At 33.3% G+C, this 14,604-nt stretch overlaps 1 protein-coding gene across 3 annotated transcripts; it reads left to right on the top strand.

Annotated features, from left to right (window-relative positions):
• Positions 1-7,068: 7,068 nt before the first annotated feature.
• LOC107886611 (uncharacterized) lies at positions 7,069-13,421 on the top strand. 3 transcript variants are annotated; one of them, XM_016810636.2, is made up of 3 exons: positions 7,069-8,695; positions 8,852-8,955; positions 9,035-13,421. In XM_016810636.2, the coding sequence occupies exons 1-3, from the start codon at positions 7,840-7,842 to the stop codon at positions 9,086-9,088; spliced, it is 1,014 nt and encodes a 337-aa protein (XP_016666125.1). In that variant the 5' UTR covers positions 7,069-7,839; the 3' UTR covers positions 9,089-13,421. The 3 variants fall into 3 exon arrangements, 2 of the variants coding, with proteins under 2 accessions (XP_016666125.1, XP_016666124.1); XR_001680805.2 differs by having other exon boundaries at positions 7,079-8,695; positions 8,852-12,731; positions 12,870-13,421; XM_016810635.2 differs by having other exon boundaries at positions 7,079-8,695; positions 8,852-13,421.
• The last annotated feature ends 1,183 nt before the right edge of the window (positions 13,422-14,604 follow it).

The raw sequence follows: 14,604 nt of genomic DNA, 5'->3' as shown, positions 1-14,604 counted from the left end.
CTAGGGTTCTATTGGGTTGAACCAAAAGGACTTAGACGAGGTGTTTGCCAAGCCCAGAATGTCATCAGAAACCCTTCTCGATATATCTTTTGTAGATTGAGTGGGTTCGCTTAGTGTGACATGATGTTTACGTGAAATTATGTTGCTCTTCTAGCGAGGCCATGGAGTCAAGCTTCTCCATGCATGAAGTTATCTGTCTGACAGGTTTCTATAATAAAATAATATGGTGACGAGGTTTAAAGTGAGGATATAACAACTACCCCTAAACAAAAGGAATGTTATAAAGTGGTTTGGTTGAGTTAATTTTGTAGGTGAGACTTAATAAAGTTACTTGGTGAAGCTTTTGTAGGATTTTGAGGCATATCATTATTGATGAGATTGTTGTGTCTTTATATTAATTACTTTCAGATGCATAGTTGACTTTTTTTGGAGGTTTTGAGAATGCAACGTTTCTTTTCGTATCATTTCGTTTGGCTTACAACTTCATTTTCCCACGCAAAAACCTATAAATAGGTCAGCTTTTGGATTTTGAGATTGGTGTCTTTTTACTTTCTTTCTACTTCTATTTTTTTTGCCACATAGTCATTTTTTCCTTCTCAATGTCTTCTCTATTTGTTGTTTCTTTTTCTAAAATGGTCTCCAAACCCTTAATAGTCGAACTTTCGATGAATGGTAAAGAATCGTTATACACCATCACTGCAAAGAGAATTGTAGCCATGTTGCAATTATGGTGTTTGAAGCCTATTCATATAGGTATGAATTTTTTATTTCATTGAGGCTTTCATTGAATGAGTGAAATCACAACTGTTGGGAAGACCATTTTCCTTCCCTTAGATTTGTCCGAAGTAGGCTTTCATCTACCTTTCATCCTTGGCTTATAAGGATCCTCTGATTATATCATGTTGCCCTTGGGAAATTATGAGTGACATATTGGCATTTTTTGGTATGGTATTCTTAGATTGTAGAAAACATGGGGAACTCCTTCTATTGCTAGATTCAGAAACTTGTTCACACTTTCATTTAGAGGTACCCCTAAAGTAGGCTAGTTTCAACTATGGAATTAAAAAATGTCCAAAGTGTATCAATTTTTTTAAAACATAACCTTTTGTCCCCAAAATACATTCTAATAAAGAATGCGTAAGAGGGATTTCCTTCCATTTAAGGTAGATCATTCATGAGTTAACGAGGACTATTATTCCTCCATTTAATGAATCATTCGCTTAAGATTAAGGAGGATACATTTGTTGAGGTTGGTACTTCGAACAACTTCTAATGATCTTTTTTCAATGAGCGTAAACCTAATGGGGCAACCTTAGAAGAGATGGTTGAAGATATTAATATGCCTAGCATTGATTCTTCATCGTCTCACTCGATGTGACCCCATGAAGAGCGAGTCTGTTGACTTTGTGTTTTGGTACATGCGTGAGCATTTGCATGTTGAGGCTTCCATTGTTGAACATCTCATTCAAGGTTCTTTTGGATCTTATGTAAAGAATCCTGTAGGTGCGACTATCGCTGCTGATGCGAGTTCATGATATTTCATTTTGTGCTTGCAGTGTCTTTCAATTTTCAATATGCTTAGAAATTTTGTCAATTGTTTACTAATAGCATAGGTTCTTTTAACAAATCCTATGCTTTGATAATGCAGGTACAAAAATTGATGCAAGTGCTCTTCGCCCACCTCGAAGAGGAAGGGGAAGGGGAAGGGGAAGAAAAAGCTTGAATTGCTTTTTTTGTCTCGTAATATTTAATTGCGTTTCTTAATCATAAAAATCAATACAAATTTACTTATTGGTAGCCAAGACCCTTTTAATAAAACAAATATTAAAATAAAAATTATATTATTATTTATAATCTGTAATTTATCTATAGTATATAAAAAAATATATGAACAAGATAAATCTCTTGAGCTAATGTAATGGTAAGTATAACTCATCATGTTCTTTCAATTATTATTATTATAAATATATTTTTAATAAATAAAAATATATAAATTTATAATAATATTTGGTTGCATTAATATTAAAATAATAATTTTATAGTAATTTGAATGAAACAAACTTTACATGGTAATACGAATATTACTTTTATTTTAGATATTCAAAATAAATAATAGCAAATACTAATAAATCTTATAATCAAATAAAATTTCATAATTTAGAATTAAAATTTCCAATTTTAGGCTTAAAGATATATTATATATAGAAACATTTAAGAAAAAAAATTCTCGCTTACAATGATTGATACCAGTTATATGTTGGAATTGTACTTTCAATAATTTATTATAGTTATAACTTCAATTTTTTATCTTGTTTGGCGCTCGGATTTAATTATATACATCAAGTAAAATAGACTATATTTATTTATTAAAAATTTGTTGCAATTTAATTGAAAAAGTGAAAAAAAAATTAGATACTTGATAATTTATATTACGATTAATTTGTATTGATTTTAGTTTACTTTAAAATAAATTTTGTAGGGTAAAAAACGAAATAAATTAATATAAATGTGTTGGGGTGAAGAATGTGAAGTTATTTAAATTTCCTCAAATTATTTTTATTCAAATTTCTCTTAATTTGTTTTTTATTTTTAAATTATTGAGTATGTGAAGTTATATTTGATATTATTAAATTTTTTTTGATGAATTATAAAATGGGGACAAAATCCTACCAATAACGTGATTAGTGCGATTCAGATCTAGCCACACTTGAAGTGATGAACACCCTAAACATCAAGTCAACACATGTGCTCATAGTATTGAATATATTTTCAATTAATACAAAAGTTCTAAGAATTTTAGCTTAGTGTCACTAAGAAAAAAAATAAAAGATTTAGTACTTCATTATTTTTCCACTAAATTTTTTAATTGTTGTCATAATGAGTATAAATATATTTAAACATTTTTTGTTCTCATTTTTACACTAAAACATGAGACTCGTAAAAAATATCTACACATTAAATGTACATGTGGCATTTAAATGTAATGCCACTTGCCACATAATCTTGTTTCCATTTTTACTTAAAAAAACGTGGTGTATAATTGTGATTATATTTGTAACTTTAGTAAAAGGAAAACAGGTAAAAATTATAAAGAAAATAAACATGATTATCCCCTTGGATGAGTAGGGGGTAGGTTGATTAACCAAAACAAACAATAAATTTGGGTATTAAATAAAGAAAATTATCCTCCAATACACGTTTTCTTTGGCTTTGTTTTGTATTTAGTAAATTAATGGGCAAATCAAAGATAGCATCTAATCCTTTATTTTATTTTTGTCTTAAACTCTTAGTCCAAATTGTCCAACAAAGCCCTAGTGATGAGGTAAAATAATTTACATTATCCTATGCTATGCGCATTGCTAATTAGGATTTGCTTTCATCATCTTACTTAATACAAATCATTGGATTTTCAAATTTGGTATTTCTATCACTTATTACAATTTCTTATTTTTCACACAAATTTACCATAGCTATGGTACGACTACGTATAATGATTTATGTACACATATTGTATGAACCTTTTTTACGTTAAAAATATAAATATAAATATAAACGTGTTAAGATCTATGATACTTGGATTCTATGGCATAAATCACATTTAAATGTCTTGTGCTATATATTTTATTAAGCTTTTGCCAACTTTATAGACACGCTAATATATAACATCTTTTTATGCGTTAAATATACAAGTATTTTGTATAGATGGTCCTTCATTGTATAATTTATTATAATATTTAAATTTAAATTTATTTATTTAAAAATTAAATTATCATGTCTAATTTATTTTCTTTTTCTATATAATACACAAAATATTCAATGGGGAGCTACAAAATGTTTTTGGGGACCGGAATTAAATTATACATTTTTACAATAGTAAAAATATAATTTTACCATTTTAATAGTCTAAATTTTTATAATTTTAAAGGATTAAATTAATTTTTTATTATTTTTAAAAAAATCTAATTTTATTATTATTAATTTAAAATTTTATAAATCATAAAGAGTCTAAATAAAAAAAATTCATTTTAGAATGCACTGAAAACACTAAAAAATTTATATAAATTTCCGATCATACTAAGAGGATATTCTAGATACTTTAATTTAGCTAAATAAATTGTAGGTACAGACTTTCTAATACTTACGAAAAAATCACACTTTTTTAAAGCAAAAATGGGGGGCGTGCATGCACCGGCCGACAGGTCAAAAAACAACCTGCACACCATATTCTTCCAATCACGTTTTTTTTCCCCTAATAGTTAATTTTATTTTTAAGTAAATTGCATCTAGTCGTTGGATTTATTTTATAACAGAAAAAAGGAGAATAATATAATTGGAATTTGATTTGAGAGAAGAATGGAATATTCCAGGAACAGTACAAAAAAAAACTGGAGAAGGATATTATTGTAAATACGTGGGATGGCAAAGGGTTAATTTACTAAAGTAAAACAAAGGCCATTAATTAATTACAAATAAATAATCGGTTATAGAAGTTGGAAGTTGGAAATGGATGAGGTGAGCTGTGAGCTAATAAATTACAGGCAGGCAGCCAGTTAACTCCTGTCATTGCTACGCGTTTGGCTGGCTTCAATTTTAGTAAATATTTTATTTGTTTTCCTTTTTTTTTCAAAACCTTAAAAAAAAGTGGGGGGGGGGGGGAGAGTTAAATTGACTTGGGGACGAATATGACCCCAGACAGCACGCCGATTGAGTTATGGTAGCTGGCAAATTTGGATAAGCATTAGCATTTAGTAGTACCTTAACCTTATCCACTTTATTAATATCTCTAACAAAAAAAACAAAAACTTCTTGTCTTCGCTCACCCCTCGTGTTTCTTGCTTCTTTACCTAAATAATAGTTGGCCCCTACTCTATCCCCCAAAATATCAATATTTATGCAAAAATAATAATAATTTCATTTCACATGATTAAGGTTCTTCATATGTATATAAATTTTTTTCAAAAAATTCACCCAACGAGTACTTCGTTTATTTTAAATTTTAATTATATTTTAATGCCATATTTGATAATAATATTATTTTAATACATCTTTATTTTAATACATCTTGATACAGATAATAAATTAATTTCACTCAATAATTTTTAACTATTCATATATGTTGTTCTCAATAAAGAGGCACACACAAAAAAACTAATCATCTCCAAGGGCGAAGCTAGAACAAAATTGTAGGAGCTGAATAAAATTTTAATTTTTTATAGTCTATATTTTTATAAATTTTAAAGTATTAATTAAATTTTTATAATTTTAGGGGGGGCAAATTGAAATTTTACCTTTACTAATTTAAAATTTTAAAAAAATTTATAGAGCCTAAATGGAAAATTTTCATTTTAAGGGAGGCCGGGGCCCATGCCAGCCCCCTTAAAATCGCCTTTGATCATCTTCCTCCAACAAATCAATGTATTTTTTAACTATCGTGTGGCCGAAAAAAATACATACTTAACAAAATTTTTAGTAACACGATAGTTCAAAGAATACATATATTTTTTGAGGGATGGACGAGTTTTTTTTATAGGTCAAGTTGAGTTATGTATAAATTAGTGGGGCATTATATATTTTGTCCTAATTATTTGTAGTCTAATGAGAAATTGTAATGATATCTTGATTTAATTTTAGTAAAGGGATTAAAATGAAAAGTAGAGGGACTTTTAGTAGACGTTGTTTTTATGTTATGAACTTATTTTAATATTTATAATAATTGAACGTCTACATGTGTTAAAGCACTAAATAATTAAATAAAATATAAATGTTTAACTTTGTTTTAATTTGAAATTATTTAAATATTTACAAAAATTTAACGTTTCCCCGTGTTAAAGCAATAAATAATTAAATAAACAATAAGCGTTTTAATAATAAATTTGAAAATGAACTTTAAATGGACAAATTGAATAGACTTTTAAGTAAATTTTTTTAAAATATAGTATTTTCAATCTCATCCAATACACAGTTGTACTAATACACACGTGGATTTATAATTTTAAAATCTTACTTTTTAGCTCTCGAAGTTTTGGATCTACTTTTTAGCTCTCGAAGTTTTTGGTTGGGCATACCAACCTAACTCCTAAATATAAATATGGCTCACAACAGCAAGTTAGGTTATACATAACTTGATTTTATTTATTAATGAACATCATGTGTTGTTTTTTTTTTAACAAATATTTTCAAAAGTATGGCAAAATTAAAAAATCTTCTTATGCCAATTTTACAAGAGTAATTCCAAAAGACTTTGTTAGAAGATTTTATTTCTGGGAAATTAAGATAATAAGTATTATATAAGTAGATGTATCGTTTTTATTTAGATAGCGATGCGTGCTATCGGTATCTTTCGGTGTATTATTTTAAATTTATAGGTATTTTTTATATATTATTGCTGTACACCAATTATCACCAATACGAAACCTAGGTAAGATCTGGGTCGTCTACCAGTGTCCCGGCCAAGCTCTATCAGATGTGTGAGGTGTACAACGAAGAGACATCTAGGGGAGCTCACAATATCAGCTCGCATGGGCTGAGAGGAGTTCGCGGCCCTAGCTCGGATATACCCAAAGAGTTTACACATAGGGGACCGTGAGGCCTAAGAGGCGACCCAGAACGATACACATGTTCAACATGCCCGATGCCTGTTCAAAATATCAATCCTATGAATAGTGGGGTCAAGTCCATGAACAATGGAGTCAAATCATGAACAGTAATAATATGTATAAATACTCGAATATTCCCTTTAATAAGATACACAGAAAATTACTCAACAATTATATAAACACATATAATATATTTATATACAAATAAAAATTTAAAATTATTAATTAATTTCAATAAATTAATTAAATGGTTATATATATTAATTTCAATAAATTAATTAAATGGTTATATATAAATTTTTATGTAATTATAAAAATTAATTTCAAATATTAAAATATCGTGTTAATTAGTAAGTTGGTATACAACAATACAAACTGATATTAATCAAAACTACTTGTTATGATTAACTACAATGTATAAAATCCAACCCGTTCAATTTAATTAATTTTTTATATAATACTTACTTTTACTAATAAATCTTCAAAGTCATAATTTAGAGAAAATAGGGGTTTAATATTAGGATAACAAGAGGATGAAAATAAAAAAATATAAAAAAAGATTTTAATAAAGGTTGGAAAAATGCTCTCGACTTCTTCTGCTAGCTTTGCGAATGGGAATGGAGAATATATCTCCATTGTTGAAGATTCAAATACAAAGAAAGTTCGTTTTAAGGACACGGATGCGGCCCTGGAGGATGTGATGGTGGTGGATCCTTTACCAGTGTCTCCGTTGTCGTGGAAGGACAAGTTATTGGGGAAGGATAATCTCAACCAGGATCACAAGAACGAAGTCCAGCTTGCTGCTGATAGTTTTTTTCTTTCCAATCAGGATGTGAAGAAGTCTATTGTAGATGGTGTCCCCTCTATAGACTTCTTTGATATAGTGTACTAGATCCTGGAGAAGGAAATGTCTACTTCGATTATTCTCAAGATGCTGGGCAGGAATATTGGAATTTCAACACTACAAAATAAACTCTATGGGATTTGGAGACCGTCGAAACCAGTTCAATTAATGAACATTGAAAATGGTTATTTCTTTGCAAAATTTCAGAATTCTATTGATTATGACCAGGTACTCTCCCAGGGGCCGTGGGTTATATTCGGCCATTATCTTACTGTCTAGCCATGGTCGATCGACTTTAACTCCAATCTTCCTTATCCTAACTTGATCCAAACTTGAATTCGTTTCCCTGGACTTCCTAGTCACCTGTATAAAAGACAGATTCTCTTGGAAATTGGGAGTATGATTGGCAAGATTACAAAGCTGGATATCAACACGGATAGTAGGGCAAGGGGACGATACGCTCGTATCGCAGTGTTTGTTAATTTTGGGAGGCCTTTGATCTCTAGGATTCTCATCAACGATAATCCGCAAAGAATAGAATATGAAAAATTACCTGTTATGTGTTTTAAGTGTGGTCGTTACGGTCATACTAATGAAACATGCTCGTTGACTATTTCGTCTATAGGGGCAGTCGAGAATGAGGGTCCATCGAAGCAGGCTACTGTAGCGACTGCAACGACTGAAAAAGGAAAATATGGGCCTTGGATGTTGGTGGAGTGGAAATCTAGACGTGGAAATTTGGAAGGTGCGAAGAAATGTAACAATTTGAAAAAAGAAGAAAATTCGGGATTACGTTTCCATTCTTTGGCAGGTTTGGAGATAAGTTCCTTGGAGCAAGAATCTACAAAGAACCCTAAATCGTCACTGGAAAGTAAAAATAAAGGAATATTAATTGACTCTGATGTTAATGTGATTACAGGTAGGAAAGTTGTAGGGAACAGTCTTAATAAAGCCAATCTGAACTGGCCTATTATTAAGCCTCAAAAGGGACAGGCCCGATCATCTAAGTCCAACACTGAAATGATTGCCCACTCCACGGGTGTGAATAAGAAGGGCTTGGAGAACCCGATAGCTTTAAGTACAGCTAATCCACCTGCTTCGTCCAATAATGGAAAGACTCATGGTAGTGGGTCTAGTGGACTACAGCTGGAGCTTCAATCTTCGAAAAACCGTTTAGAAACTGATCCTAACGAGCTTAGCATCATGCAAGTACCTATGACATCAGCTGAAGCTATGTCCAGGCCATTAATTGTAGGTAATTCGGGTTCTAATTTTCCCTCTAATTTAAATTATCATCTTAGTATTGTAACAGGTTAAGGCCGAATGGAGCACGAATTTCCTTCTATTAAACAGGCAGATCATGTAGTGGTTTATAATCCTATATTTGAAGAAAATTCTTTTGTGAATGTAGAAGTGAAAGAAGGAGTGTTGGATGCTGGAAATCATTTAGCAGTAGTGTTTAATAATAAAAGATCTTTGGAGACTAGAGATTCGGCTGGTAGTAATCTTGTTAAGGTGGGTTGTAAAAGTCAGATTACTAAAAAGTCTGTTTCTAAAGGTGGTTGGAAGCTTAACAAAACCTTAAAATGTTCAGGTAACAGATTTAAATTTTCTAAAAATTCCTGGGTCTCTTTTGCTGATTCTATGAAGAGGGTTGCTACTCTTATTACTTCTGAAATTGAGAAGTAGTCTACTAAGGATTTGTCAAGGCGCCTTGAAGAGGAAGCGGATATTTCTTCTTCTGCTTGTCAATAAGATAAGTTTTCCTCATTTTATCCTTTTTTTATTTATTCCATGAATTTATCTATTCTGTCTTGGAATGCACATGGATATGCGTCGGATAAGTTCTTGCGTGCTTTTCACAAATATAGTTTTCAATACAAGCCAGACATTATTAGTCTTCTAGAACCACGCATTAGTGGGTCAAAAGCTGATTTAATTATTGCGAAGATTGGCTTGGATAAGGCACATCGTGTTGAAGCAGTTGGTTTCTCAAGAGGTATCTGGATATGTTGGAAGAGTTCGATTAATCTGAAGGTTGTGAGGAATCATCCTCAATTTATTCTTACTCGTATTTGTTCGGACTCGTTCCCAAGGCCGATTCTTGTTGCTTTTATGTATGGGAGCCCAGATAAGTTGAAAAGGAATATATTGTGGAATGATTTAAGCCGCTCAGTTTCTGTTTGAGATGAACCTTGGATGGCTATTGGGGATTTGAACGCTATCCTTTCCTCCGTTGATAAAAAAAGTGGTCATATCAAAGGCCACAGATGCTAGTCTTTTGGAGCTTTTATGGATAAAGCTAACCTGCATGATCTGGGATTTCAAGGACCTCCTTTTATGTGGCATCGTGGTACTCTTTCGGAAAGATTTGGTAGGGCAGTGAGCAATGGGAGCTGGTTAGATTTATTTCCTGACTGTGTGGTGACTCATTTGCCTAGGATTAAGTCTGATCATCGTCCGCTCCTCCTGAATCTTTATTCTTAGGTTAGGAATGTTTCTAATCATCCTTTCAGATTTCTGGCTGGCTGGTTGCAGCATCATAATTTCTCTGATTTCGTTAAGGAAAATTGGAGTTTTTATGGGAACATGACCAATGCTATTGCTTGTTTCACGGATAGACTTAAGAACTGGAATAATTGTGTTTATGGCCATATTAGCCAAAGGAAACGTCGTTTGGTGCACAAGCTCTCCAATGTACAACGTACCATAGATCTTTTAGAGTCTAATTCTCTTCAGCATAAAGAATTTATAATCTGGGAGGAGCTTGAAAGCATTCTTTATCATGAAGAGATTTTCTGGAAGCAAAAGTCGAGATGTGAGTGGTTAAAACTGGGGGACCGAAACACTAACTATTTTCATAGACATACTCTATAGAGGAGGAAGTCTAATAAAATCACGGCCTTACGTGGTGCTGATGGGAATTGGATTTTTGATCAAGACATACCCAGGTCGGAAGTGGTTAATTTCTTTCAAAAACTCTATAGAGAAGACCCTAACTCGGCAGGTAATTTGCCTCATAGTGCTTTTCCTGGCTTAAACTCTGAAGATGTGGATTTTTTGGGCGTAATGTTACGAGTGAAGAAATTAAGGTTGCTCTCTTTGACATGGAACCTTTTAAAGCCCCTGGTAGTGATGGGTTTCAGGCTGGTTTTTTTCAGAAGCAATGGGAGATTATTAGAGAGGACATATGTGATTGGGTTAAAAATTTCTTTGATGGTGAAATCATTGATCCTGAATTTAATAATACTCTTATTGTGTTAATTCCCAAGGTTCAGAATCCAGAAAATTTCTCTCAATTCAAGCCGATTAGTCTTTGTTCTGTCCTATACAAGTTAGTCATGAAGATTATTGCTAATAGATTTAAGGTTATCTTTTCGAAGATCATTGGCCAAGAATAAACAGGTTTCATTATTGGGTGAAGCATTATTGATAATGTCATTTTCGCTCAGGAAGTTTTGCACACTATGAGAGTTAAGAAGAGCCTCCAGTGGATGGCTATTAAGATAGATCTGGAAAAGGCGTACGATATGGTTAGATGGGACTTTGTGGAGGCTTTGCTCATTACAGCAGGTATTCCCTCTCATTTGACTAAAGTTATTATGAATGCTATCACGCTTTCTTTTATACAGGTCCTATGGAATGGTGAGCCAACTCAGAAGTTTAAGCAGGTAAGAGGTATTCATCAAGGGTGTCCTTTGTCTTTATATCTCTTTGTTTTATGCATAGAATGGCTGGGTCATAGATTCCATGGTAGCATCTTAGCAAAGGAGTGAAGTCCTATTCGGCTTTCAAGATCTGGACCGAGTCTTTCGCATTTGTTCTTCACTGATGATTTAGTGATCTTTAGCAGAGTCGACGTGATGCACAGTGGTCTCCTTACGAAGTATCTTAGTAAATTTTGCGAGATTTTTGGTCACAAAGTTAATGCTAAGAAAACAAATGTGTTATTCTCTGTAGGGGTTAATATATCTTCAAGAAATGAGATCAAGGACATACTTGGTTTTCACGAAGTTAATAACTTAGGTCATTATCTCGAGGTTTCTCTTTTTCATATAAGAGTAACCAAGAGTATCTTGGATTTTTTAGTGGAAAAAGTTCGAAATAGACTCTCGAGTTGGGATGCCAAAAGCTTCTCTTTTGCTGGAAGGGTCACCGTAGGCTATTCCAAGCTATTTCATGCAATCTTCCCTTGTTCCTAAGGGAGTCTGTGACACTATTGAAAGTCTTATAAGACAATTCATTTGGGATGCCGCGGAAAGTAAAAGGAAGATAGCTTTAGTTAAATGGGAAAACCTTTGTCAGCCTAAAGATAATGGAGGCCTTGGTTTTCGTCGTTTGAGTGATCAGAACAGTGATTTTATGATGAAACTTGGTTATAATCTTATTTTTAAGATTGGAACTCTTTGGGTTCAAGTTCTAAGAGGCAAGTATGGAATGAAGGAGAGTATGCCTGACTCTATTATAAGGAGCAGTTGTTCTTATATGTGGAGAGCTGGTGCTAGAGCTTGGCCTCTGTTGCGTAGCTTTATGATTTGGTCCATTGGTGATGGTAAGTCTGTTTGCTGTTGGGAGGGTTGTTGGGTTCCTGATAAAGGATCTCTCAAAAATTATGTGTCGGGATATGGTTTTTTCGATCCTAAGACCACTGTTAGTGAGATGGTTTTGCCTAATGGGGTGTGGAATCTTGCCCTTTTTAGATTATGGTTACTTGAAGATGTAGTGGAGCGCATCATTAGCATTCCTCCTCCCATGATTCAGGCTGGATCGGATTGCCTCTCTTAGTCAAGAACAACGTCTGAAGTTTTCTCTGTGAAGAGTGCTTTCATGTTTTGAAAGAGGAATCTTGGCATCCGTAAGAGACAAAATGGAAAAAGATTTGGAAAATTCCAGGGTTGCATCGTGTGAAACATTTCCTCTGGTTAATTCTCAAACAAAGACTTTTAACTAACTCGGAGAGAGTTAGAAGGGGTATTGAGCAGGACGCGTCATGTCAACTTTATGGTCATTCCATGGAGGATGCTTTGCATATTCTTAGAGACTGTGCATTTGCAAAGGAAATTTGGCATCAGATCATTCCTACTTCCTAGCTTAGGAATTTTTTCTCTGTTACAGTGTTTGATTGGCTTAATTCGAATTTGCAACTTTATTCTTCCAATAGGCAGAGCGATGGGTCTTGGCCTTGCCTCTTTGGGATCATTCTTTGGTGCATTTGGAAGAACCGAAATTTAATTATTTTTCAAGGAGCTGGCTTGAGTTCGAAGGATATTATCAGTGCTTCTTTTAGTTGGGTAAAACATTTTCTTTACTCTTTTAATGAAGGAATGGATTTGTAGCCGAAGCAGTTCTCAGTTTGCCAGAATTCAGGTATGTATGTAGTTTTTAATACTGATGGTGCTGTTCACTCTGTGTCGGTCTTTCTGCTGCAGGTGGTGTGCTGTGTAACAATAAAGGGAAGTGGATCCTTGGTTTTTCTCACTTCTTGAGGAAATGCTCTGTCGCCACTGCTGAACTATGGGGCTTGCTGGATGGTTTGCTCATCTCTCAAAAATAAGGCTATAATGAGGTCATCATTCGTTCAGATAATCTTGAGAATGTGATCTTGATTAGTGAAAGCAAGGCTGGTATTTCTAATAATGCACTTATTAAGAGGATACAACAAATTTTGGCTTCGGAAGAAAATTGGTTCTTGACTTATGTTCCGAGAGAAACCAATCGGGTTGCTGATGCTTTGGCTAAAATATCCCTGTCAAGTGGTTCCTCCCTGCGTATCTTCGAGTCTCCTCCTTCTAGTATAAAAGATATTTTGCAGGACGATAATTTTGTTGATAACTCTCTCATGAATCATTTTATGTAATCGATTGTTTTGTTTACCAAAAAAAAATTAGGATAACAACTATATCAATTAAACTAGGATTGAATCTGTAATTTAATTATTATTGTATATTAAAAATTGTCACTCCAATTATGTTTTGGATTAATATGAGGTATATGGAAAAAAAACAGAAGTAGCATTACCGTAATTTATTTAAACAGAGAGCCTTGTGTTAATTTAAAAGAAATAATAACAACTACTTATTTTATTCCTTAAGAGAAAAGGAAAAAAAATTATATAAATTCCACAGCGTTCCGTCGACTCGTCCCAACTTCCACCCACCACCCGGTACGGACATGGAAACACGTGTAACACTCCCGCCATCGTATCCTCGCAAACGACCTAAACACGAAGTGGGGCCCATATTCATCATCCGTCCACGTCGTCCTCAATAAGGGAAGATCGTGGGTTTATCTTAGTTAGCCCCCCGCGACACGTGGTAACCACGTGAGAATAAAAAGGTAGAAGTGCTGCCTTGGGGGGGGGCCTTACTCGCTCCTAAAATTTTCGAACCGAATGCGTGGGGCCCAATATTATCTGGTCGCCGCATTCCGCGGATTGGCTGATCAATGTAAAAGGCGGGCCCCATTTCGTCCCTATCCAAAACCCATTCGATGGGTTCCATTTTAGCTAAGAATGTTCCATATCGTATCTTTCACGCATCCATTTTCTTTTATTTTCTACCTATGATTTAATTCCATAGACAGAGCCGAGTTACCATGTATGATGTATGTGATGAAATTAATTTGTAAGTATTATTGTTGATTTGCAACATTAAGCTCTGACTACAAATATTATTTATTTTTTGAATAGAATTATTAGTAGTAAGCATAAGGACTAGCAGCGTGCTTCAAAATTTGACCTTTAGATTACCATAATCATGACGTGTGAATGCTTAAAATTCTTCCAAATCCTTTGTAACGTATCAATCAATCACGACTTTTTTAACTCTGTAAAGCCAAACATGAGGTCTTTTCTAAGCACTGAAGAATGAGGGTTGCATGCCCATAAAGAGGCCCAAACTGGCAAGCCCAGCAAAAAAAGAAAAATGAAAAAATGTAATAGATTAGGTCTCTCTAAAAGTAGAGTTATCTGCTTGGTTCCGTAGATTTGATCTATTCAAATCCTGGCTCGAGCCGATATACAATTTTAATGATACAAATAAAGGTAAATTATTTATTTGGTCACCTAATTTTTAGGATGTACTTTTTTTGATCATACAAATATTTTTTTTTTGTAATTTTCTCACCTCCATTAGAAGACTTTCATTTTGGTCCTCCAGACCTTAA

This window comes from Gossypium hirsutum, chromosome A03 (assembly GCF_007990345.1).
Source record: "Gossypium hirsutum isolate 1008001.06 chromosome A03, Gossypium_hirsutum_v2.1, whole genome shotgun sequence".
Classification (NCBI taxonomy): Eukaryota; Viridiplantae; Streptophyta; class Magnoliopsida; order Malvales; family Malvaceae; genus Gossypium; species Gossypium hirsutum.
This window is presented reverse-complemented; position numbering and strand designations above follow the sequence as displayed.